At 40.1% G+C, this 25,420-nt stretch overlaps 1 protein-coding gene across 3 annotated transcripts; it reads right to left on the bottom strand.

Annotated features, from left to right (window-relative positions):
* Window positions 1–2,711: 2,711 nt before the first annotated feature.
* Window positions 2,712–24,915, bottom strand: LOC123426537 (MADS-box transcription factor 18-like). Of its 3 annotated transcripts, none has more exons than XM_045110378.1 (7): window positions 24,448–24,883; window positions 5,656–5,734; window positions 5,258–5,319; window positions 5,074–5,176; window positions 3,892–3,927; window positions 3,307–3,363; window positions 2,712–3,231 (listed from the first exon to the last, which is right to left on the bottom strand). In XM_045110378.1, the coding sequence occupies exons 1-7, from the start codon at window positions 24,639–24,641 to the stop codon at window positions 3,088–3,090; spliced, it is 675 nt and encodes a 224-aa protein (XP_044966313.1). In that variant the 5' UTR covers window positions 24,642–24,883; the 3' UTR covers window positions 2,712–3,087. The 3 variants fall into 3 exon arrangements, with proteins under 3 accessions (XP_044966313.1, XP_044966314.1, XP_044966315.1); XM_045110379.1 differs by having other exon boundaries at window positions 5,074–5,173; window positions 24,448–24,882; XM_045110380.1 differs by lacking the exon at window positions 2,712–3,231 and having other exon boundaries at window positions 3,310–3,397; window positions 24,448–24,915.
* Window positions 24,916–25,420: the final 505 nt, after the last annotated feature.

Genomic DNA, 25,420 nt, shown 5'->3' with positions numbered 1-25,420 from the left:
CAAAGTGCGTCATACCATCTAGTGAAGCTAACATATAGTAGGGATTGTTATAAGTCCTTGACCTTCAAGCATCTAACCACAATCATGACATTTAGGAGGACTATTATAAAGGCCCTGAAGACCCTCATGAAGGACTTGAGTGATTCTGAATCGCCATTCTCAAAACACTAGTTTGGTAGATCCGAATTACTGATGGTACTCCCTTCGAGCATCATCCGCCCCTCTATTGTTTTGCACAAGGCCACACTCGATTGTAAGATTGAAGTTTATCTAATTGGTCGACATGAATGTATCCTACATAAAAAACAAAAGACATACTTCTATTTTCGTGGTAACATGCCGTGTTACAAAGAAATACAACTAAGTTTTTGTTTTTGTTTATTTTGGAATTTTGTTAGATTATAATCTTGTCTGCTAAGTAGATATAAAAATGTATCAAATTTGACAAAATTTTCATTGTAAGGAGAATAGACACAAATTTACACTTATAAATAACACTCCTTCGTCTCAAAATATAAGGTGTATAGTTTTTTGAAAAGGTAAACATGTTTATGTTTGACCTAGTTTCATGAACAATATATCAATATCTACAAAACCAAATTTATATCAATCCGTCATGAGAATTACCTATTAGGTATTGCATATGTTGATATTTTATTCTACAATCATGGTCAAACATACAAATGTTGGACTTGCACAAAAAGTTATACACTTTGTATTCTAGAATGAAGGGAGCATGACCGTTGATGAACATTACTATGATTAGCTTATCTTATAAGTTCAATGCGCCAAATAGCCATAAAAAAATGGCACCATATTTGTGAACCGAGTGTAGCTTAAATGGTTTGGTTTCATGTATTGAAATTATTTCATTCAAGTTTAAATCCTAAGCTTGGCATGAGTGTTTGCATAACCCTAGATTTATTTCAGGATTTTCGACGATGTTCGTTTAGTGGAGACCTTGTTCCCGTCCACTACAAGTCATTCTGTAGTGACTTAGTCAATCTTGAGATTTGTGTGCTCGATTTTGGGAGGTGCGAGGAGTAGGTTGTGTATGTGTATATTCATAGTAGTGAGTGTTCATCTGTTTCTGTAAATGTTCATTTATACCATGTCTCTTAAAAGAAAAATACTCCCTCCCGTTCAATAACTATTGTCGCGGGTTTAGTTCAAATTTGAACAAAAACCATGACAATAATTATGAAACAGAGAGAGTGGCACATATCTCATGCAACAAATCTGTAATCTAACTGATTCTTAATGTATTTCTGAACAAAAATAATTAAAGAGTGGACATACTTCTTTTTGTATATTCATGTTTGTCAAGAGACTGTATAAACAACTTCATTTGTACACAAAATATAAAAGACATCGAACTAGAAGATAAAATGTCTAAGTTGGTGACAACACGGATGCTAATTTTAGTGAAGCCAAACTCTCAGTGTTCAATTCTAGGTTTAGGATTAAAAAAATCACACAAATTTTGAAGGATAGGATATAAAGATTTTTCTTTGATGCTGTTTGGAATAAATAATTTACTCATACATTTATTTTGATTTCTATGGGCCTGAGAAATTTTCAAGGAAACCAGATCTCGTGTTTTTTATTCTGTTTTTGTCAACAATTCCTATGTTTTTCTACTTTCAGCTTTTTGCTTTTATGCGGCTTTTGTTCCTACAAAATTCAGGATATCCGACATCTTTGTTCGATGTTAAACTTCTATATTTGAAATGTATATAGGGTACGAGCTGAGCATAACTTAAATGGTTAGGCTTTTTTGTGATGAAATCGATCTATCAAGGTTCAAGTCTAGGACTTGGTCGCATTTTTCTGAATTTATTTTAGATTTTTCAGTTATTTGCATTTAATTAAAAAATATATTTTCACCGATAATGAAGACGTGTGTAAACTTTTCAATCTTAAAATAATATACAAACTCAGTCTTTAAAAAATATGTTCATGCACGCGTCCGTTGTAGAATGAGTATGTACTCTCTTCACTCTTAAATTTAAATCTTTTAAGAAATTTTACTAGGGATTTATATATGAAGCAAAATAAAATACGTTTATATAATTCACTAATGAGATTTATAGAAAGATTCATATTTAGCAACGGAGGGAGTATATATATGTATGGGTGAATGTCCGTAGCGTGTTAAAGAAGGTGAGGATTCCGTTAAAAAAAAAGGTGAGGATTTACATTTGCAGCGGGGTCCGGCCCACGTGGCCGTGAACGTCGCGCGTGTCACCCGATCGTTCATCTGATGGGGCACCTGGCGGCTGCTGCAGATGCCTTTGAGACACGTGCCAGGGAAATGGACAGACACTCTCTCTCCCCAATCTTCCTCGGCTCCCACGACGGACGGACACAACGCCGGCGCCGCCCACGCGCACAGGAGAGTGCCAGCGATCGGAGAAGGAGATCTGAAGCGAAGGAACGCGGTACAAGGGAAGCCTCTCGTCAGTCAAGGTATGCGCAAGTTTCTTCTTTGAATCGTGCTGCTGCTATCCGTTGGTTCAAATCTTGGTGCATAATACTAACTGCTTACCAGATTGTGTGATTGAATTGCAGATTGTGTGATTGAACAGATAAAAACATGTTTACCATCTATAATCCTCACTTTCTCCCTCACGCAGTCACCCCGTCATTAAAAATCTAGTGAAGTGTCTTCTTGACGCATAATAACTTGAGCTTACCAGAGTTGTGCACCATAACAAAGGGTACATTACTGCATTATTAGTAGGACACACAAATCATGGATTCGTTTCAGTGAAGATACATATCATGGTACTCATGGATAATAACTTGAATTTGGTGGAGATGTGCACAAATGCACTCTTTGTGAAGTCAGCTTATGCTAGTACAACTGTACAAGTGTACAACCGAACCCAGGATGAACGCATTCTTAATCGAGCCCTAAACGCAATGGGGGTGAAAAGCTGTGCACATGTGCAGTAATTATGATAGCTAGAGATTTGACTTAAGCCAACTCAAAATATTCGCAGCAGATTCTGGAGAAACTGTTGATGCTCCATATACAGCGTCACTCCAACTATCCAACTCATGAGCCCGCTGAAATTGTCTGTGTCACGGCATGTTGAGGTCAATTGGCCTTTGGTGCCTATGCGAGCAACCAACGTTGCAGCCAATGCTGATGCCGAGGCTGAGCGTCAAATCCACCTCCCTGCTTCTTTGCTGGCTTTTAGTTACATACCTTCCCCCCTCCTGCTTCTGTTTACATGCAAGACATCAACTCCGCGGTGAAACTCGGTGTTATGATTAATTGCGATGGATCAATCCACTTGCCTGCTCCTTCCTGGAGACCATTTCCATCAAGTCCCTCTCCTCAAGCGTTGCTTTCCCCTGCAAGCATGCATCAGGATCGTCATGAGCGAGCCTGACAGCAAAATGTGATTTACAGAGTCAGTTCATTCATTTTTCTTTTGCGGAACCGTACAGAGTTAGTTGTTCCATCTTTGTGTGTGTGTAGTGTCCACTGCTTTCTTGCTTTTGCATTGCAGAGTCACATGCCAGTAGAACAGCAGGACGTGAACACATCACACATGAAAAATAAGCGCACATGCAGAAATATCTCGATATCGCATACACTGGATAAATGCATTTCCCTGATTGAGTTGTATCCATTATGCAGAACTGAAACCTAGTAGATGCTAGCCAATGCAGCTGCTCGTTTATAGTGTGAATTGGATGATTTTTATTTATTTTTTTGAAACGGATGGAGACATGCCTCTGCTGATTCTTTCATAGAGCTGGATGGAGACATGTGTTGGATGTGGTAAACCTCGAAAGTACTAAAAAATAGTTTTAAGCTCTGTGTACTTCAGATAAAATAGGACTTCAAATAAATCTTGTTGGTATGTTGAGACTCACCTTCTCGTGTAGTGTGGCGATCGAATAGGCTTCCAACTGATTCCATGCAGGAGAAAGTGTGTTGAATTTAAAAATGAATCCCGGGCCATATCAAACTGAAATATCTTAAAACGCCAAAAGATAGAAGCTATATAAATCGAAATTACTAGTAATGCAACAAGTTGAGTTATACATTGGCACAGTAAGGCAAAGGACTAGTCATCTGCCTGCCATGACTAGGAATTCAGGTGGTGGAACCTTAATTCAGTCTTCATCCTAATATACATCACAGATTCACATCTATGCCATCAACCAACAGTAGAAAGTTAGTTTGGCACTACTCCTTCCTTTCACCATAAGACAGGTAAATTCATCATGAATCACTGACAGAGCCAGATTTAGAAGGTCAAACATTAAAAAAATGACAACTCTTGGATTTATTTTTTCTATTATTTCTTATCTACATCAGGGATTTTCCCAAAACATTGTGAGATTGCTCGAACTGTTTGACCAATATCTCTATCAGGTGCTGTGAAGAGCATGCCCTCTTGTGAAAAATCAGTTGTTGTAGTCTTCTGGACTGTCTAGTTTTTGTGGTAAAGCAAGATTAGGGCGTGAGTAGTGTTAAACTTTCATACCAACTAGTGACTGCCATGTTGTACTAATGGGACGATTCCCTCTTTGACGTCAGATCTGCAAATACCATGTGTTGTCCTAGGTGGTCTGGTTACAACAAATCCGATAGTCACACAAGTATCAGTGCAACTGATAAATTGTAGACTCGGATACGAAAATAAATGCTTTGGGTTTCTGTCTGAGCATGAGAATCCTGGCACGAGTGTTACAGTATTAATAGGCAAGAGAGAATGTAAACTGTATAAACATCTCTATGTAGTATGATTCTCAGTTTCACATTTTGTTATGTGGAGTGTCATTCCCATTTTCCCCAAAAAAATTATCAAAGGTAGGTTAAATTGACATGGTGACAGCAAAAATCAAAATCTCAAACTTGGATAGACATCCCAGTTCTTCTCCAGTAAAGAACCTTGCTGCGTTACTTCTGCAGACCCCGAGGTACCTTGATACTTTACACGAAAAGGTCTTGAATTGGAATATAAATGAAAATTCTGCGACGAAGTTTTCCAAAATATATTTGGACTAGGAAACTAATATACATAACAAACATGCCTTACTGAAACATACCTTCCTGGTCTTTGCATTTCTTAGTGCATATTCCAGTTTTCTTTCAATTTGTGTAAGCTGTTCGATGGTCAACTGGGATATGCTTGATTCATCAATTGTCCTGCTGATAATATATATATTAATAACCTCTTGGAACTATTTGTAGCTGCAATTTCTACTTGCAGAAGCAATTTTGAGATCTTACACGTCATAAATGTTTGGCTTTCTATCTGTTGTTACTAGGGGAACTTGAAAATCCTTGCTTCTCTGGAAAATGAAATGGTCATTAGCAGCACCGAGAGTATTCTCAAAGCAAATGGGCATAAATGTGCATAATGTCTCATTTATTTAACACCTCACAGCATAATTCCTTTTGTATTTTCCAGTTTTGCGCACTCATATTTTGTAACATTTCCATAGCATGATTTATGCTCTTTTTTTATCAGAAATAAAAAATAGTTACTGCTGTAGGAAGAGTATATAGATCTGCTCATAGAAAGGTATCTGCAGAAGAGCACCAAAACTGATTTTTGATATCCAATAAAAGGTAAAGATAGACACTCTTGATAGTGTTTTAATGATATTGATTCTGTCCTTCATCACCTCTTTAAGAAGCCTCCTTCCATGTGCTCTTTTTTGTGCTTCTGGGAAATTCTGATAACGTTTGATGATAGTCTCCATACTGCAGTGCAACAAAGGTTTGTGAATGCATAATTATTTTGTGGAACAAAGTATATCAATTCGATATTTAAGAGAAAAGAGCATCAAAGATATAATGCTGCAAAATGTAACAAGTATTGCTACAATAGTTCAGAGAACTACTTGGACAAAAATAATCCCCGCTGAGTTTTCTGGAAACAAGCTGGGTACTGATGGTATGCCCGTGCATTTTCTGGCCATCCTGGCTACTCTCAACATCAGCCACCAACAGATGGCAGCGCGACTGGATCTGGTTCGGTGAGCAGCAATGGAGCACCTATGATTTATGGCATGGAGTGGTGGCACGACGCATTGGCGCAGCGGATGACGGCGCTCAGGCAAGCGATTGAGCGCATGGTGGATGATGTCAATCCTCTTGCGGGTCTTTTGCTTGTTAAAGGGTTGTAGAAGTCTTCTCAAGCGTGTGGCGGCGGTAGACCCCGACAACAGCATGAAGGATCAATGTTCCCTGCTGAAGACGTCCTTTTTGTAGTTCAACGGCAAGATACACGTAGGAGTATGGTAGGAGTATGATATCTGAGTGTTTGCTGAAAATGGAGTGGAAACTTTCCGCTTTTCCGTAGGAAAAATGAAAACGGAGAGGAAATATGAAATCGAAAATGGAAATTTGCAAAATGGAAATGGAAACAGAATTTTTAATGCGAAAACGGAAACAAAAACGGAAGAGTGTTTTCCGGTGGAACATATGTGGAAATGGAACTTTCCGTTTCCGTGAATATGGAATTTTCCATTTTTACTATAGGTCTACGGCTGCTTTGTAACCCAACCGTCAAATAACATATAATGACATGATGAGCATAATTGATCATTTGAGGCCCAACTTATACTATCATATATGTATTCAGTTAGACCCTATACACAATTGTCATGTACTAATACAATACTAGGATATGTTGCTAACATAATCAAATTATTTTGTAGACATGTTAGCAATTTATTAATTTTTGTTGTTGTCTGTATTACTCTGTGATTCAAGGGTTTTAAAGTTTCGGTCAATGCTCACTTCTATTTCTGTATCCGTTTTGTATTCGCTCTGTGTCTGTTTCCGATAGTATCTGTTTCCGTATTCATTTTCAGGGTTTTTTGTATTCGTTTTTACTTCTGTAAAACAATATGAAAACAAATGTAATAGCACTCAGTTCCGTCCGTTTTCGCTCCGTTTTCATCCCTAGATACACGCATTTGGCGAGACATTCATCTCAGTTATACGAGTTAATATGGATCACGGTAGCAGACATTCATCTCAGTTATACGAGTTAATATGGATCAGGTAGCGATGATGCACATAGAAGGCAATGCAGTGCGTTGGTTCCGGGCATACAAACCTTGCCATGATGTGTATTTTGCCCCCCATTCATGACTACAGTGCAGGCAAAGTTCGGTGCTGCAGACCATCACCAATTCATGTATGTGTTATTATTTGTGCAACAAAAGAGTACCGAGCACAATTTGAAGAACCCTTGTAAAAGATCGCAAGCCATAGCTTGCATTATGAGAAACTGTTTTCAAACAGTTCGTCAAAGGACTGAGAAATCAGAGGGGATGTCACCTGCTTCACCTAAAACTGTGGACAGGGCGACATTGATAGCCACTCCAAAATTGTGGACAACAGATATTTATAGCCACTCTTCAGCAAGATGTAGCCAAATAGGTGAAACATTGGCGTCCTTAGTATGATGCAAGCGTTATTAAAAGTTTTATGCACCGACCAGTAGAACCAACAATCTAAAATGGTGGAGAATGTTAGGCAATCCACTCAACACTTTCTCATGTATGGCTTGATAAGGCCTAAACATGGACATGAAGAGGCAAACAAGCTGCGACAGCACGGACATAAACCCAGGATCTCTTAGTTTTGATACCATATTAAGTTTTATGCATCAAGCATAAACCTAGGATCTCTTAGTTTTGATAGTAGAACCCAAAATTGAGACAGGTGGAAAAGATTGGGCAATCCACATATACGTCAACACCCTCTTTCTTGTTTGGCTCGATAAGGTCTAAACATGGACAAAAATAAACCTAGGCATGGGCAACCAGGCCCGACGGGCCAAACCTGAAGCCTGATAGTCTAGCTACGCCCGTGCTCAAGATTGGCCCGAATCAAAAACATGAAAAAGCTTTAAATACCTTTGAAATAGGGTTTTAATAGAAATATAGCTATAATATTTTATTTATATATATATCCCAAAAATAATTATAATAATATTACTAAAACAAAATGTGCATCTTTTAATTGAAGCCTGACCCGAGGAATGCCCAGATATAGACAGAAAATGGACAAGCAATTTTCTTATTTAAATTGGACTACTTTACGTCTTAAAGTCAAGACCTCTTGACTCGGATATCATATTAACTATACTATCAAAACTCTAAACTCAGTGAAAAGGTTTGACAATCACATGTATTTCAGCATCCCATCTCACATGTGACTCAGTAAAGCCTAAAGGTAGATAGAAATGGAACAAGCATGTGAAAGCGGGGGCTTGGACACAAGACCTCTTGGTTTTGATATCATATTAAGGTTTATGCACCAAAGAACCAAAAGTTTGAACTAATGTAGAAGGTTGGACATTTGCATGTACTTCGAGACCCCCTCTCACACATGGACCGACAAGGCCCAAATGGACTGAAGAGAGCAAAAATCTTTTATTTGAATTATGGAATCCAAGACTTGAACCAAAGATCTCTTGGATGTAATATCATATTAAGCTTCATGCACTAACCAATCTAAGCAAATGTCTGAATTGGTGGAGAAGGTTTGGTAATCCACAATACAACTCCCGTCTTGTGACTCAATAATGTCTAAATATGGATAACAAGAGGGCAAGAAATTTTAATTAACATTGTGAAAGTCGACACTTGAACCCAAGAACTCTTAGATCTGATATTATATAAAGTTTGATGCACCAACCGGTAGAAACCTAAGTCCAAATGATGGAGAAGGTTGGTCAATCCACAAATACTTCAGTAGAAGACATGGAGATTTTTGAAAAGGACAATAGTTCATATATTTTCACCGTGCTAATTGTCTCTACTAAGAATAGGTATGATCCCCAACATCAATGTGCCTCAACGCATGCATACAGTGAGAATCAGAAATTGGCACAAAGAATTATCTTCAACTTTATTGAATGAGGGAGCCTTGGCTACCATAGAACAATTCACATTCTCATTGAATGCTTTATCTAGAACTAATGACCCTGAAACTATCTGTCTTCGTGCTCTTGTAGGGGATACTATGTTAATAATGTTGGTTGATTTTGCTAGTGGCCACTATTTCTTAGATGCCAGGTTTCTACAACTGCTAAGGTTTGGTGGCGAATGGTGGTGAGCTACAATGTTTTCCGAAAGTGCCAAAATTGGAATGTCGCAGACAAGGGCATTCTTTCACAACCGTGATGCATGTGCGCGAGCTAGGGGGCTTATGGGATCATTTTGGTTGTCAGACTAGTTGAAATAGAGGTGAGTAGAATCTTGTAATTGGATAGATTTAGGGGTGTATTTGCCATGAAAGATCCGTCAACTTGATTGTTTGCATTGTATTCCTATTTTATTGCAGCGAAAGACAAGTGATTGTATTTATGCATGCCTTACAAATGAACTTTCAACAATGCAATGAGCCAAAACGTGTACATGCGTGATGAACAAATAACACCATGTATTATACAATATCCTACTCCTACCCGACAATATGCATTAGCTTAGTCGCCCATGTAAAACGGTTGAAACCCCAATCACAAGGAAGAAGCTAGTTGGAGATGATTGCCCACCTAAACAGACCAATCTAGGACAAGTCAAAGCACATGGGAGACATGGATGACACTTCAACTAAAAAATACCCCGAACACATGGATGAATCTGCCGTGTGGTATGAGGTGGCGCAAGAAGCTAAGAACAATGAAGCGTGAAGCCGAGGCGTGATGGGGTATAGTCAATCCCAGTGACCTGGCACTCAACACAACAAGGAACAATGGTGCTTGGGTCCTGAGGTTCTCGATTGATTGAAGTCTTAGGCCGTAGGGCCCTAGTGATAGGTCTCAGAAATGTTGGGACAAAAGCAACACGAAGGCTAGCGTGGCGCATGTTTGAGGCCCATGACAGTACAATATCTCTAGGGGTGTAATGACTAAATAACAATGAATATGCTGCTAGCGATAGGACTGGTGCATGCCCCTAAAATATCTCTTGTAGTGTAAGCCTAGTATTAAGGAATACCAAGGAATATGGTACTAAGCATTGGAAGGAAACGACTAAATTGCCTTCTATTGAATAATGTGACCAGTCAAGACCTAAACTATCTATAGGACTAATATTTGATCTTGGTCTCTCCTCGTTTGTAAAGATAAAGTGTCGCCTTCTTCAAGACACATAATATAGGCTACTCACATGAACCCTAAAACTTACTAAATGTTAAATAACCCTCGAGCGCACCAAAGCTTTATCCACGGGGCATATATATGCAATCTAGAACTCAACCTGGCATGTCATATATAGCTTGTGAATGTAGCAGGAGTGATCCATATCAAAATTTAGTAACTTCTCACCGACTACACTACCACTCAGAGCTACCTTGCAGCGCTAAGTGAACCATTCCTCTCACAATTGGCTCGGTAAGACCTAAACATGGACAAAAAGAGGGCAATCAAACTTTAACTTAAGTTACGAAAGTCGAGACTTCAACCCAATACTCTTGGCCCTACTACCATACTAAGTTTCAGTTAGTTGGAAAACTTATTGTTGACCCCGCAAAAAGTCTTAAAGTGCACAACAAGATTAAGTATAACTTTCTAAGTTTTTTAGTTGTGCAACTCCACATTGAGCCATAGAAACACCCATACTATTAGGAGGGGTCCTTGCCCTTGAAAGATGTCTCAAACACATTGCCAAAATAATAAAATATTTCCATTCGAAGTCTCTCATTTCCCAAATTTCAACATGCCCACAACTACCGGACCAGTCGGCCAATACCTCTAAATTGTTTTTGACATGAGAGTTGGTTAAAATTCTCTTAGTTGTGGATATCAAATTGTTGAGTTGGCTCCCTGAACCAATGGATTTAGTGATGAAATCAGGGGGTTATTTGTTAGGTTTGGAACCTCCAGGTGGAGCGTTTCCAGTACTTCCAAGTCTATTAGAGTTTTCTCAGCAAGAGTAGTTTTTATATAGGTTAGGAACTTTTGTGTGGAGTTGGTCAAAAACCTCTTAGCTAGGGACTTAGCCATTTCTGTTAAGTCCATTTTCTGATGGTCCTCTATTAGGTCTATAACTTTCAAGTGGAGTTAGTCCATAATTTTCAATACTTCTATCTCAACGATGGACAATATGTGCAACTGCCTAAGACCCTCGAGCATTGATGCACGACACCTTCAAAGTGACCATGGTTTCCAAGGTGTATATGGATGAACAAGTACCTCAGAGTACTTGTGCTAACCTCCGGGAACGTGGGTTTCCTATTTGCTTCAATTCTCGCCCCCACCAATTTTTTGTAACAAATTTCATCTCCTATTCAATCGCTCTAGTCAATATACTAGGTATTTCACTCACAATAAAAGGTTAAAGGACCAACCATACCACTGGGGAGATCTAGGAGTCCAATGATCATGATTTAAGTGTGGAAATCACAAAAGATGACTCGATAAAACAAGTATCAACCAACAAATAACGTTGGTAGTGTAGTGAAAAGGGAGAGATCTTAGCGGGAGATGGGAAGGAGCCTTTGGAGTAGATGTGTTGGAGGGGTCCCCATGAGAAACTGGAACTTGTGAGTGACAAGTATTTGGAGGTGGTGTGGCAATAGAGTGAAGAATCAAGAATATCTTGAGAATGTTGTGGTGGTGCAGTTGTGATAAGGTTAGAAGTATGCGATTAATTGTGGGTAACATCACAAAGATTTTGCAACCTACAAACAGAAGGACCTCAACAACAATATCCCATGTTCTTGGTATTTTGTACTAGAACTAGCTCGGCCAATTGAGTAGTCGACTCTATGTGCGCACAAGGTCAATGAGATCATACGAAGCATATTCAAAAACCTAAGGCAACCTTACTGAATTTTTTATCCGTAATACGATTGATCAAGTGTCGCATTCCATTTCCCAAGACCCCAAAAGGTCAAATGTTGATTAAATACGCATAACTAGGATTTAAGATTTCACCCGCAAAAAGAACTAGGATATAGGATTAAAGAGCAATGAAGAAGCGTAACATAGTTCAAGGCTTCTCCTAGGTGTTTCTCATATTCTATCCTATAGTAAAAACAAGAACCTATAGAAAACGATAATTCAATGTAGTGTAATATCCCTGTTATATAAGTTCTTGGTTTTCATATTGTTCCTATCTATGCATGTATACATATAGACCTTTCGCCAGATGGGGATACAAGTTGTTATTTCTCTAACATGGTATCAAAGACTAGGTTTCCATTTTCACACAATCAAGTTGTTCTATGTTTGACTATGATTTTTTTCCAGGGAACGATCCTGATTTTCCTTCGTTGTCATGCCTCTAATTATTCCACCATGCTACTCCTTTGACAGTCCCGTCTTTAGATACCACAACCACCTTTTCACACCAACATTGACAGAAGCCCCTGCAATTTCGTCCATTCTAGGCGCTCCAATCCCTATCGAGCTTGTGTTTCAACACCTTGATCAGGTCAACTTGGGGCACATCTTATGCTCAACACCTCGATCATGCTAAGCTAGAGCATGGGGAGCCACCGCTTGGATCGGGTCGAGCTATGATGTGACCGCACCTACCGTATCACGTGTGGCCGACCACATCGCACACACTTAACTTGTGTACCTCTTCTATGCATGCACGTTATTAATGCTTGACCCTATTTCGATCAATCTATAGTGTTTGTTCCATTGTCGATTCCAATTGGTAGATTGATCGAGCCCGATTACATCTTGTCAAAAAGAGTAAAACTAGGCACAATGTCTTCACCATCGGGCTTTTTTTCCATCCCTTGCCGCCCGGTAAATTTTTATGACTTTAGTTACAATAACTTCATCGTCTACATGTGTGGTCTTCGTCTCTAGGTGTCCTCTCCGGCGAGGTTTCATGCTCGGTGTGCCATGTTGCCCTTGTGGAGCCCTCACCAATGGTACCTCCAGCTCCTATCGTGGTTGCTAATCATGTTGTTGTTGAAACTGCTAAGATTGTTGATGATGTTGCTATTGGCGCATATGGTTAGAAGGTCTCTAAGTACCTAGTGGATATATACTCTTATTGTGATGAGTTTATCGCTTATACTAAGTGGCTTGATGATCATGCAAGGTCCGCGGCTATCCTCTGCACCAGTGTCTTGTCTCATTTTTCTTTGGAGGTTGTCGGTTTCTCAAAAGACTTCCAAATGTGAACTCACCTTCGTCATCATTATCTTCATCAAATGATGTTATTTTGCTTGTCTAAAATTCGTCAGGAGCATGACTCCAGCGGGGTGATCCACTATCAACGAGCTCTATGCTCAGAGTACTGTCATCAAGCGTCAACTGGATTTTATCCGAACCATTGGGTGGGGCTCTACGTGTCTTAATTACTAGGCTATTCGTGATGACTTCAACGTGTTTACGATTCCTTGAAGCGGCTTCGTAAGGATTTTGAGCCGCGACGTGCCCAACTCTTCATGCATGTGCCTTGTCTCTTTTCTCGGGGCACTCATTGAGAATGTGTCGTGGGGGCCGTGTGGGTGGTGATAGTCTGTCGAAGCTTCCCTCTGTGTTTGCTGCTCATTTGCCTACTACAACACTTGTTGCCTCGGCTATAATCCACTTTGAAGCCCCAACTCTTCTACCAGTTCCCACGGGAAGTGGATATCAGCCTTCTCCTGGCGGTGCTCGTCCTCACCGCACCTACTGCAACAAGGATGGTAACGCTAGGTCAACCTGCTTCAAGTAGAAGCAACACCTTTCACGTGGCTCTTCTACATGGGTTAGTGCATCTACCTCAACCTCTTTACTTGTGTCCTTGATTGAGCAAGATATTGCGCGACTTAAGTATGTTTTAGTTCTTCATCCGTAAATTTTGTTGCCCACCGTTCAGGCACTAGGGGACCACCTTCTACGCAAACTAGATGATACCCCGCGTGTTGCTACAGGAATCCGTTGCAATAAATTTCAATGAGATTGAATTGTGTGGAATATAAATATTTATATTAATAATGATTGACCAAATTAAAAATACATATGACTTATTATATTTGATTATGTACAGTTGTAAAATATTCATTAAATATAAGTAGAGTAATAGAATGAAAATACTTTCTCATGCATGGTTCCATCTGGTGGTGGGTCTTTGCCTATGCATGGTTGCACGTTCAGGTGGGCCTTATCCTATCTGTAATTGTATGATGATGTGTCATGCTTGCATGTTGAGATAGATAAGTTAGTGAGGATGACTCTCTCAGGTCTATAGGATATAGATAGGTATGCCCACATGGATTCTTGATTCTAGAACATCTTTCCATATAATGTCTGATTTGTCTGCTCTCCCATTTATTATATTTCTAGACTATCCTATTCATGTTCTTGCTATTAGGGGTACTTCTCTTCCCATTGCTAGTCGTACCACTTCATATTTTCATGTTTCTCATTTTTTAGATGCAATTAGCTAGATTGTTGACTCTATTTCTCACATCATTATTGACATTTATTTTTATTGTGTTTAAGATCGTCACGCAAGAGCTCTCGTTGGGGTTGGACCATGGTGTGCCTGACATATCCTTTGTGAGCTTAACTGACTTCATCTTCCAGTGTCCCACCACCGCCAACCTGTTTGCCCCACCTCCTTGTCTATCGCCTCTTTTCAAAAGAGGCATCATCGTATTGGTCATTTGCAGGATCTCATATGTCGACTTAAGTTTCATCATGGTCTTCTATGACCTGTCTCGGGAAGAGTACTTTTGGATTATTGCGGTTGTAAGCTTGTTAAATGTAAGAGCATATTGTTCCCTCTTTGAGGTTTCGGAGTATTGACGACAAAGGTGGTTAAAAGACTAATGTGTCTGTGTGTATACACATTTGAAAGTCCCTGAAGATTTGGTTTAAAGGAAACGTGAAGACATTGGTGCACCCTCCTAAAGAATTGGAACGTGGATAATTCGTGTTTTGGATGATCCTTTGTCGGGGAAATCTTGCCCGCGCCTTTGCGGTCTTTCTACTCGCTACTATGTGCTTTGTTTGTTTGGTCTTGTTTGTTATATTCTTCTAGCGCCTCGTGAATGCATCAAACTATCTGCTCAGTACGTTGAGTGTCTTCTTAGGATACAATGATGAGCATAAGGGCTATGAGTGTTAGGTCCCTATAGATTGTCATATCTAATGATATGGCTTTTGATGAGTCTCACCCTTTCTATGTACGTGCATCTTCTCCTTTAACCTTCACTAATGACGCTATTTACTTCTCAACTTAACTTACACACCTATCACTATTGCATTGCCCTTTTCCACCCATCCCATTAGGTTTGCACATACTCTCGTTGTGGACCGCACACTACTGTCACTTGAGCCCCTTGTGTGCTCCTTTCCCTCCTTACATTTCTACGACAGTCGTCATCCATGTGTTGTGAATTCTTCTATCGTGCCTTCTTATGATGGGCCAACATCTCATGATGCGCCATCTTCTCCTGGCATGTCCCCTCCCCGTGACATGTCATCTTCTCCGGATGAGCTATCTCGTTCAACCGCTCCCTCTCGTGATGGTGATGCCTGGACTTCTACTTATGGCTTTCACGTCCACCCACTTTCGACTATTGACTTGTATGGTTTTGCTAGCACCACTCTTCTCAACTCGACTACTCAGCCCCTTGAAACCCTAGGCGTCTCGTGGCTTGCTCCCGCAACCTAGAAGACAATTTCCACTGCCACCTCAAGTAACCCCTCCTTCACCTTGCTTTCCCTCACCACTGTCGACGGAGGTCGTAGGCTAGGCCAAGGTGGCAAGAGGTGCCATGTTGTCTCCTTCTCCTTCCCCTGCTTTCTCACCCACGTGTGCTTGTCCCCAAGCATGGCGGTGTAGTCTTTTTCCATATCAAGGAGTTATGGCATGTGGCAAGCCCCCATTCCCGTCGGCCAAGTCCACTTCTTGGGTGGCCACTTGTCTTGGACGGGTCTAGGTGCCTTCATTGCAGCAGTGTCATACGCTCAAACATATTTGTAATTTTTGGACGATTCATGCTACATTGCTATCAATTCCATACAATTTGGGCATATTTCTTATCAATTTTTATTGGACTAACATATTTATTCAGTGCATAATGTCAGTTCCTATTTTTGTTCATTTTGGAATTTCAAAAAATCACAACAGAAAAAGCCCAAGAAAAAAAATCAGTTAAATAGATTGAGAAGCTTCATGCTGGAAGAGGACCACGGGCCAATACTCAGTGCCTGATGGGGCCCACAAGTCCTAGGCGCCACTAGGAGGAGCCTCCCTTATAGGGGCGCCTACGGCCTACGGGGCACCCCTAGGTGGCTCTGATGCTCGATGGTCCATATACATCGTGAAACTTCTACCTTAATTATCTATCACTTTTTCTTCGTCGAAACATCGCCTTTTCGAGACGATCTTCATTTTCATCCCTAATCATGTACCCTAACAGAGGGGGAAGTCATCATCATCATCAACCTTGATCCTCATGCTCCAAGATGAGTTGTGAGTAGTCCACCCATGTACTACATGTTCATGGCAGTAACCAAGTTGTAATCTCTCCCCTTTATGTGTTTAGATGATCAATACAATAGCCATATGAGCTTCCCTACATGATTATGATTTATTCGTTGTATTCATAGCATGATGTAGATCATGTGATGAATTATCATTTTATGTTCATATTTATTATTGTCATCGTGTTTGATCTATAAATGTATATTTCTCTCTAGTTACTTGTTTACTCTTGGCCACTTTATATTGGTAATCGGTAGTGGGAGAGGTGTGCATTAGTTTGATCAATATTGCAAATAATCTACCAGAGTGACATAAAGTGGAAAAGGCTTGTATAGAATTGTTGCCACCATGGGTTATGATTTATTAGAGGGTTCACTGGAATTTCATAAACAAAAGTATGTCATCTTGCTCAAAGCAATTACCCTGCGTTCACACTTAATGTCCCGATGGTGCAGAGGATCTTAATATGTGAACAAGCTATTTAGCTATAAGATGCGGAGAGTATCTCGATATAATAGTATTACAGGTGTACTACCTATATAGAATTAACACATTCATATGTTTGGCATGAGCATGAAATATTACATTATGTACTTTTGCACTTGATTATGTTACTTACCACACTTTTATGTATTTTAGAGTTGCACTTGGTGAACCTATGAACGTCGGTTCAGTTTTTAGCATAATAATCATCTTCCAACAAATTTTACAGGCACTTTTATTTTCAGCTTCGTTTTATTCCGAAAATTTAAAAAATATTAACTACCACTTATCCTTTAACTTCTTGTACGAGTAGGAAAACTAGCACGGTTGACACCCTTGTTAGCACTGTTGGGGACACAAGTACAGTTTTATTTGTGTGGTAGAGCATTCAACTGTTGGAGGATACTGGTAACTCCGCGGATTGATACCGCTCTGTTTTGGGTGTTGTGTACATTGCTCCCCGACTACCTCACCTTCGTGTCGATGGCTTTGTGGGTGGTGTTGTGGTGGGTGGTAGGGGTCATTTCCTGAGTGAAAGCTTTGCCCGACAATGTTGGTGTCGATGGTGGCAACACTCTTGAGTGTTGGAGGTGTCATCATGGGGTGTCCTCCTCTACCTTGGGACCTGGGTGAAAACCCTTAGTCTAACTTGCTAGATCAGATGGTGGTGACGTTGTCACGTTGTTCCCTTCTTGGAAGCTCCCCCTCACAAGAAAGGTCCATTTCAGGTGGTTGTTGGGCGTGTGGTTCGCGCACAACAACTTCTTCTCTTCGCCTAGACGGTTCCGTGGTCTCGACGTTGGTGTTATCTTAGGGAGCTAGGCTCAATGAGGTGGTTGTGTTCAGAGGCATCACCTCGAAGTCCTGGCGGCATTGGACATCCATGCTCTAGGGTGAGCATCCCCATCTTTTGATGGTTCAACAACATTCGATCCAAGGAGAGGTGATGATTCGACAATCTTGGGGAGTTAGGCTCAATGAGGTGGTTGTGTTCAGAGGCCTCACCTCGAGGTCCTTTGGGAGATGTGAATGTATGGCATTGTTGAGTTGGACACCCACTTGATGGCAATAGCATGGCCTCGATTTTTTGATAGTATCGTCATATGTCCTCATTTTTTGCTTGGTCCCCTCGATCGCATCTAAGAGCTCCGATTCTTGGGATTTATTGTTGCTCCCTAAGCATTGTTGTACTTATTGTTTTTGTTTTTTGCGAAATGGTGTCGTGTTGTGTTGTTCTGTTTGACAGTAAGGGCTTCATTAATTTAAAGTTGGCCGATGTTTTTTTCTAAAAACGATGTGTTCATCTAGAATGGCATGCGATGGTAGACGAGCTTGCTATTCCAATGGCATGTGGGATCTTATTTCCCTTCCTACCGATGTTTGTTCCCTCACTTGTAAGTGGGTTTGCAAGGTTAAGAATCGCTCTCATGTTTACAAGCCTCATCTTATGTCTGATGTTGGTCCTCTATTTGCTACTTGGGATTGAGGTCTCTTTTAGCTCGGATGGCTTCTTTATATCTCAACATGCATTCGAGTCTTCTTGTGCATCCTACTCTTATACAAATGAGCGCACTGTTGAGACTTCAACAATGTTGTCGTCATCTTGCTAGGAGTCTTGCATATACAGTATCTAGTTGTGTCTTATCCGGATATCTTCTATCTTGTTCAAATTGTGGCCCGATTCGTCTTTGTTCCCACTTTAGTTCACTATAATCACCTACTTCGAGTACTATGATATCTTCATGGGACCTCTTCACATCGTCTTCTCTTTCTATGTTCCATTTCATTACAACTTTATGTCTATTCGAATGCCAATCAGGATAGCGAGCCCTCATATTACCACGTGTTTTCTGTTTACCTTAATTCTCTAGATGTACATTCTCCCACTGCCTAGAAAACAAAGGAACATATTGTAGTTTCACATTGATGTAGAGCCTGGGTTGTGATCTCCGACTCTTTTGCAACAAGGATGACTTGGCTATCGTGGTTCCTTAGGATTTGGGTGATTCTATGACTACACCAAATACTTTTTCATTCGACAATATAGGTGTTAACAATATTGTATGACCCTGTGAAGCATTAACTCACCAAACATATTGATGTCAATGCTTCTTTCATGTGGTCCCTTCTGCATGATGAGGTGATTTCTACCCAATATGTACCTTCTGAGATACAGTTAGCAGATTTCTTCGTGAAAGCTCAGAATGGAGCACATCACAACTTTTATCTCTTAAAACTATGTTGATCCGCCATGAGTGGTGAGTTCTAGAGTAGAATATAATATTTGTGTAATATCTCCACTTCATAAGTTACCGTGCCTATAAGTGTATATAAAGTGGCCTATGGCCTCATAGGAATACATGTAGCTATTTCCCCAACACCAATAACCTCTGAAGATAAAATATAGTATTAAAACACATTCGTAACCATCATTTAGGAATCTAGAGTGACCAAATTTAAAAAGGGTGCCTCATAGTTAGGCGTTTCACGTTCCCATGGAGTTCAAATAGGTATGTCCATCCGAACTTCCACGGAGTTTCTTGATGTGAACCCTAAAAGGTTGTGGAGGTTAGGTATCCAATCAACAAGAGTAGTGGGAGAGAAAAGAGTACCACAAGTAAAGCACTTGCTTCCATTTGATTTCGTAGGTTTAACATTTTTTGTAAATCAATTGGTACCACGTGAGTTGAGACCAAGTTTCTTGTACATGTTAAAACATGCATAGGCCCACAAGTTTTAATACCCCGATTCTTTCGTGGCCTCATGAATCGAGCATCTAGGTCCTTTCATTATGAAAGACATTATTTTGGTAGGAGATAATTTCAATCAACACTTACTGGGTGTCCATTCACATGTATGTTAAATCTTGTCATGTTTGTGAATACATAAATAATACTGGCAAGAGACAAGAAACACAAATGAATTACAAACATGTTCTTGAGCCTCGACTTTGATGTAGGGTATAGGTTTAGGGATGTAACATCTATATTAGTACTTACGAATAATTTGTTTGCATGGCAACATACAAATATTATTCACACAATTCTTATAATTAATAATTCATTTCTTGTGCACATGGGATTTTCTTTCGAATTGAATGAAGTTGTTAAAACCTTTTATTATAAACATAGAACCAAACCAAGGAGAGAAGCTCTAGTTTTTCATACCTATATGGCCCCTTGACTTGCCAACAAAGAAAAAAGTTAGTGTTTAGAGAAATGCTAGGGCATAGGAGAGAGTTGTGTGGCTTTATGAGGGTACATAACTCATATTTAACCTTTGTAGGTAAATAAAGTCTTACCCCAATATGGAAGGGAGGGGGTATAGACTTTGTGTGTCATTCTTTTAGTAAGTTGGTGGAACACACTTATTATAGTGAGCATGTTTTGCTTTGAAATTACCATAATAATTAGATCAAACTATTTTAGCATAAAACAAAGTTCCTAGTAAAGCGGGGCCAATCGAAAATTGTCATCTTGCATGGGTTGACCAATGCATGCCAGCACTCAAGCCCTTCTCAATGGCTCCAATGCCTAGAGGTATGTTTCTTTCAATCATAGGAACCGCTTTGTGATTTGTAGGCATAAGAAATTAGCCTTTCATTATGGGTATGCCTCTCTAGTTTCTAATAGGGGTTATGATTTAGAAATACTACAATTTAGGTTTGACACATCAAATATTTTCTAACTATGAAAGATAAAAACCTGAACATCACCAAAAATCCACTCCACGGATGATGAAAAATGAAATAAAATAGAAACGAGCAATTGTGCAGGCCAAGGCATGTATGTAGCTATACACAAGCTAGGTTGGGCTCATGGTGTCAAATGATTGTCGATATTTACATGTTCTATATAGGCCCCTCACTCCCCACTGGATCTGATCGGAAGCTAGTATTGGAAACAACCGAGGTAGTGTACAATTGTGTCCTTACACGAAGTATTATTGTGATGTAGCTCGCCATGGACCTTACACCTTGATACGGCGACACATTGAGATTTCTCACCAAACAACTATGCTATCAAGCTTGCCCTTGCCTTGTCCTCTTGAGTTTGCTTCCATAGAGTGAGTTAGAATTTATACCATGGCAATGGGGATCAAAACCAAGTGACCTCGAGGTAAGCAAAACTCAACAAGATGACAATAGTGAGTAGGGTCCTTAAGAGTCTAATCATCATTGTCCGAATGGTGAGGTGGTTAATGAGGAAAGTATGGTCCGGGAGATCATGTACATACTTCTCTTAGGATAAGAAGAGACCAAGAAAATATACCATCAAGAAAACCTTGACCCGGAGAGTTTTCACTAAGATGGCCATTTACAAAGGTAATGTAAATTGAAACATCTCAAGCGGTGAAACATATTGTCAACATAAATATGTGAAAAATATTTCAACTACAAGATCGATCCCATGCAGAAGGCGACCGATTAGGCCTACTTTCCAATATAAGCCTTCAAAACCTTAGTTGACATATTTTTTCATGAAGGCACTGACTTGAGCTCCCCAAACCTATATTATTGATCCATCATGAGTATGGAGTGGGGAGGGGGAGGTGTTAGACATATATCAGTGCAATATGTTTCCATATACACTAATCAATGTTATATAATGGCTAGAGCCCCACACAGTACATGAGTTTCTATCCCCCATAACACTTATCTCTAAAAATGATCTAGCTATGACGGCAATGCTATCTAACTCAAGGAAAATGGTGCCTAGGCATGGATGTGTTCATGCTCACTTGAATCCAGCAATGGCAGGGCATCGGTTTACTAGATTTTTATCACCGCACCCAATGCATAGATTTTTTGTTGCGTATGTGTTGTTGACATGTTGCAATGGTTTTGGTTGCATTTTGCAAAGGGTTTAATTCATTGCAAGCGTATTTCCCCTTTTCTATGCATTGTCTTTTATGTCGCATACGTTGCAAAGTTTCCAGTGATGTTTTGGGTACGTAACTCGTATATTGAATGCATTTTTTGAAGTGTTGTGATGTGAATGAACTTTATTTAGATTATGGAGAGAAATGTTGCGACAATATTGCATGTACATAACAAAAATCTTGCATTGGGAAATATTTTGTTGTAGCAATCGATCACTATAAGGCAATTACTTAATTCAAACTAGACAAAGTGGGAGGTGACTGTTTTTTATTTCCAGTAGCCCAACCAACACCTAGCTTTCCACTTATTATATTCTCTTCAAACATGTCATATGCAAGTATGAACATGCAAACATACATAGCCGAGCTCGGGACATAGATTGCATATGTGATAGCAAAGTAAATCTCAAGATGAAACTCTGAAATGCAAATTCTCCACTACATGTACATGAAATCATAGGGATACTCACTTCACTAGATAACCCCTTATCATTTAGCATTATTTCCTGGCTTGTAGATCTTACCTCGATGTATAATAACCGTCAATATCTCATATATATATATATATATATATATATATATATATATATATATATATATGCTTAATGTATTAAAAACAAATTAGTAACTGCAGATATAGCCCAACCTAAGGCCGCTCTTAGTGGAGAGTAACATATTTTAGTATGATGCGTATGATACTAGTTTACGGTACTACATCCATAGTGCATGATATCATATGCTAGTCTCTTAAATGAACACATTTATTGTTTTGTGACGCATAATAGCACAACATTTATCACCATACAATACCATGACATGATACTATCACCTTCTCTTTCCTCACTTAATACTATGCCATGTCACCAATATGCCTAGTTGGTATTGCATGTGGTTGTATGATATTATCTATGATACTCTTACCGTGGGAAAGTTAATGGCCTCCATGATAATTAATTTACGCGAGAGAACCTAGATAATGAATATAAGAAATTTAATAGCATGTCTCTCAGAAGAAAGAACTAATTATCACACATATCAATGTTGACTTGGTTGTAAATTGCGGTTTTAACAATATGATAACTTAGATAGTTTGGGGCCATTTATATCAAATTAATTTCACAATCAAACATCATACATATTCGTCCCTTGATGCAGTACACACGCGTAGAGAAATGCAAATCAGTGAGAATTTGGTTCAATCAATATCAATTTACCAGAGTTTCTTTTTGCAAACCCAATCTTGGTTGAAATAACTATAAATAAATAAATAGTGTCCCATATTAATTTAGTATAATCTGTTGGGGTTACATCATTTAACTCATAATACCAAATGTATAATTGAATGACTCAACTCTGATGTCTCTATCCTCACAAAGACACATACACATGTGGTATTTGTACTCGTTTATACATGAGGACTACATCTTGTGATAAGCTTAGCAATATATCGAGTTATCGACAGATACATGCATGTCCCTTTACAGAACTTTACAACCGGCCTTCTTAAGTTCGGAAATAGTGAAACTATCTAGCCCGACACATGTACTATGACAACTAAGTTAATTTTAGTTTTGCTTTACTTGCTATATTACCAACTGCCCGCAACTACTCTAGCATGGACTCTTCGTGAACTAGAGACTTAATGCACCTAGCAAAGTTCTTACTAGCGACATAGGTGCATAGATATTTTCTTTTGGATGCCAACATACAAGGCTACTGCATGCATTCTCTCCTCCTGTTGACATGCATGATACATGCACTTAAGTTGCCTGCGGTTAATCATTATTATGGATATGATGATGACAATATTATTACTAACGGAGCCTTCATTGTTGTGATAATAATATATTTTGAGCAAGTATTTAGGCACCTCACAACTATTTTAATGCACATTGATCATACTCCTTCCAACTATACGTTTTCATACTTATAATCTATTGGTTTTCTTACATCCTACCTCGTTTTAGAAACAAGAAATATTTTTATGGCAAACATAGTTTGATTGGTACACATTTTCTGCTTAGAAATTAAACAGGGATTTCAAATAATTTGGTTAGCAGTCAACAAGAAATAACCAACTTTAACGGGTTCTGAATGGCTTTCAGAAGTAACAAAACGGAAGAACGGACGCCTGACCCTGGCACCGTGTACTGCTTCCGGCTACAATTGGATGTCTCTAGAAGAAGAAAAAGAAACAGACCGTTGGCATAAACTCTTAAAGATTGCGATCCTAGGTAACACAGTAAATCCGCTAGCAGCTCTTACTTAATTCTAGTCCATTGATATCAAAGGAACAAAAGCTATAGCTGTAGTTCACGTAAGCATAAAATACTGTAGTGTGCAGTAGAGCAGTACTGTAGTGCAGTTACAGTTGGGACGCCGGCAGAAAAATAAACTAGCGGTGACCTGAATCTCAGACGGTTGAGTAAGAGCAGGTTCGGCTTGCATCGTGAATCCGTGATCTGGTCCCGTACGCGCGGAAGAAAAATATAGCTAACGAGCGGCATGAGATGCGCAGTAGAGTCGCGTATTCGCACGGGAAAAAAAAAACTACTCGTATTTGAAACATTGGCCTAATTCGATTGTGACCGAGAGAGCAAATAGCCGGTAGAAAAGACGGGGATCGGAGGCACAGGCACATACGTCGCGGGCGCGGCGAAGCGTTGGAAGGTGCCGTCGAAGGGGTTGATGACGAGGAGGCCGACGGCGGCGTCGCAGAGCACGGCGAGCTCCTCCGCCTTCTTAACCAGCCCCGTCCGCCGCTTCCTAAAGCAGATCCCCCGCCGCCTCCGATCCTCGATCCGCCGCAGCACCACGCGCCCCCGCTGCCGCGCCATCCTCCTCCTCCTCCTCCTCGTCCCCGACAGAAGGAAACGGAGGCCCGCGGCTTATGTAGCCGCACGCAGCAGCGCTTCATGCCCCCCGCCGTCGCTTTGCCGGATTCGCTCCCCACCGGCCAGGCTAGGGAATCTTGGCTGGGATCGGTCGAGCCGAAATTTGGTTACTCTCTGCTTCTCTGTTTGTTTAGTCCAACGCGCATAAATCAAAGATCGAAATTTGGCTCCGGATTGGGTCGGCGGCGAGCGCTGGCCCCACGGGATATAGGGCACGCGAATGCCAATGTCGGGTACAATCGCGTTGTCGGATCAGGAGTGGTGTCCAAGCCGAGCCCCGGCCCACCGTGCAGTCAAACATCAAAGCACTTGCACGCACGCTACGTGGAGTGTCCTGCGGCTGACATCTCACTACACGGCCGGTCAGCCCAGGTAGAAGAGAGCCTCGATGCACTACATTTGACTTATCCGTAGGGATTCTAAAAGAAATAGAAAACGTGGTGTGCACGCGCTGCACAGCAAGAACGTCTCGGAGCCGTGTAACACATACGTTCATATATTTATCTCTATAAATATATACGTACACCCTAATCATTTTTAAAATACTGAAAATAAAATCATTATAGACGTTTTTAAAATACTGAAAATAAAATCATTATAGACGTTTTCATAGTCGATGAAAACGTCTTCTTCCACTGTCGTTAAAGGCCTTGAAATGCGTGGAGCCTTTCGATTGCGTCGATGGTGCAGTGTCGTGGTTTGGTCCGGCTGACCAATGCTGT

Source organism: Hordeum vulgare, chromosome 2H, assembly GCF_904849725.1.
Source record: "Hordeum vulgare subsp. vulgare chromosome 2H, MorexV3_pseudomolecules_assembly, whole genome shotgun sequence".
NCBI lineage: Eukaryota > Viridiplantae > Streptophyta > Magnoliopsida > Poales > Poaceae > Hordeum > Hordeum vulgare.
Note: the sequence above shows the minus strand (reverse complement) of the source record. Positions and strands in the feature narration are given on the sequence as shown.

What these genes read in the sequence shown, in the direction of transcription:
- LOC123426537 (XM_045110378.1), bottom strand. Translation starts at nt 24,641, where the DNA reads ATGGCGCGGCAGCGGGGGCGCGTGGTGCTGCGGCGGATCGAGGATCGG. An exon ending in AAGCCAAACATTTATGACGT is followed by an intron (nt 5,177 to 5,257) that starts GTAAGATCTCAA and finishes ATATATTATCAG; the next exon opens with CAGGACAATTGATGAATCAA. An exon ending in GAAATGCAAAGACCAGGAAG is followed by an intron (nt 3,928 to 5,073) that starts GTATGTTTCAGT and finishes GCATGGAATCAG; the next exon opens with TTGGAAGCCTATTCGATCGC.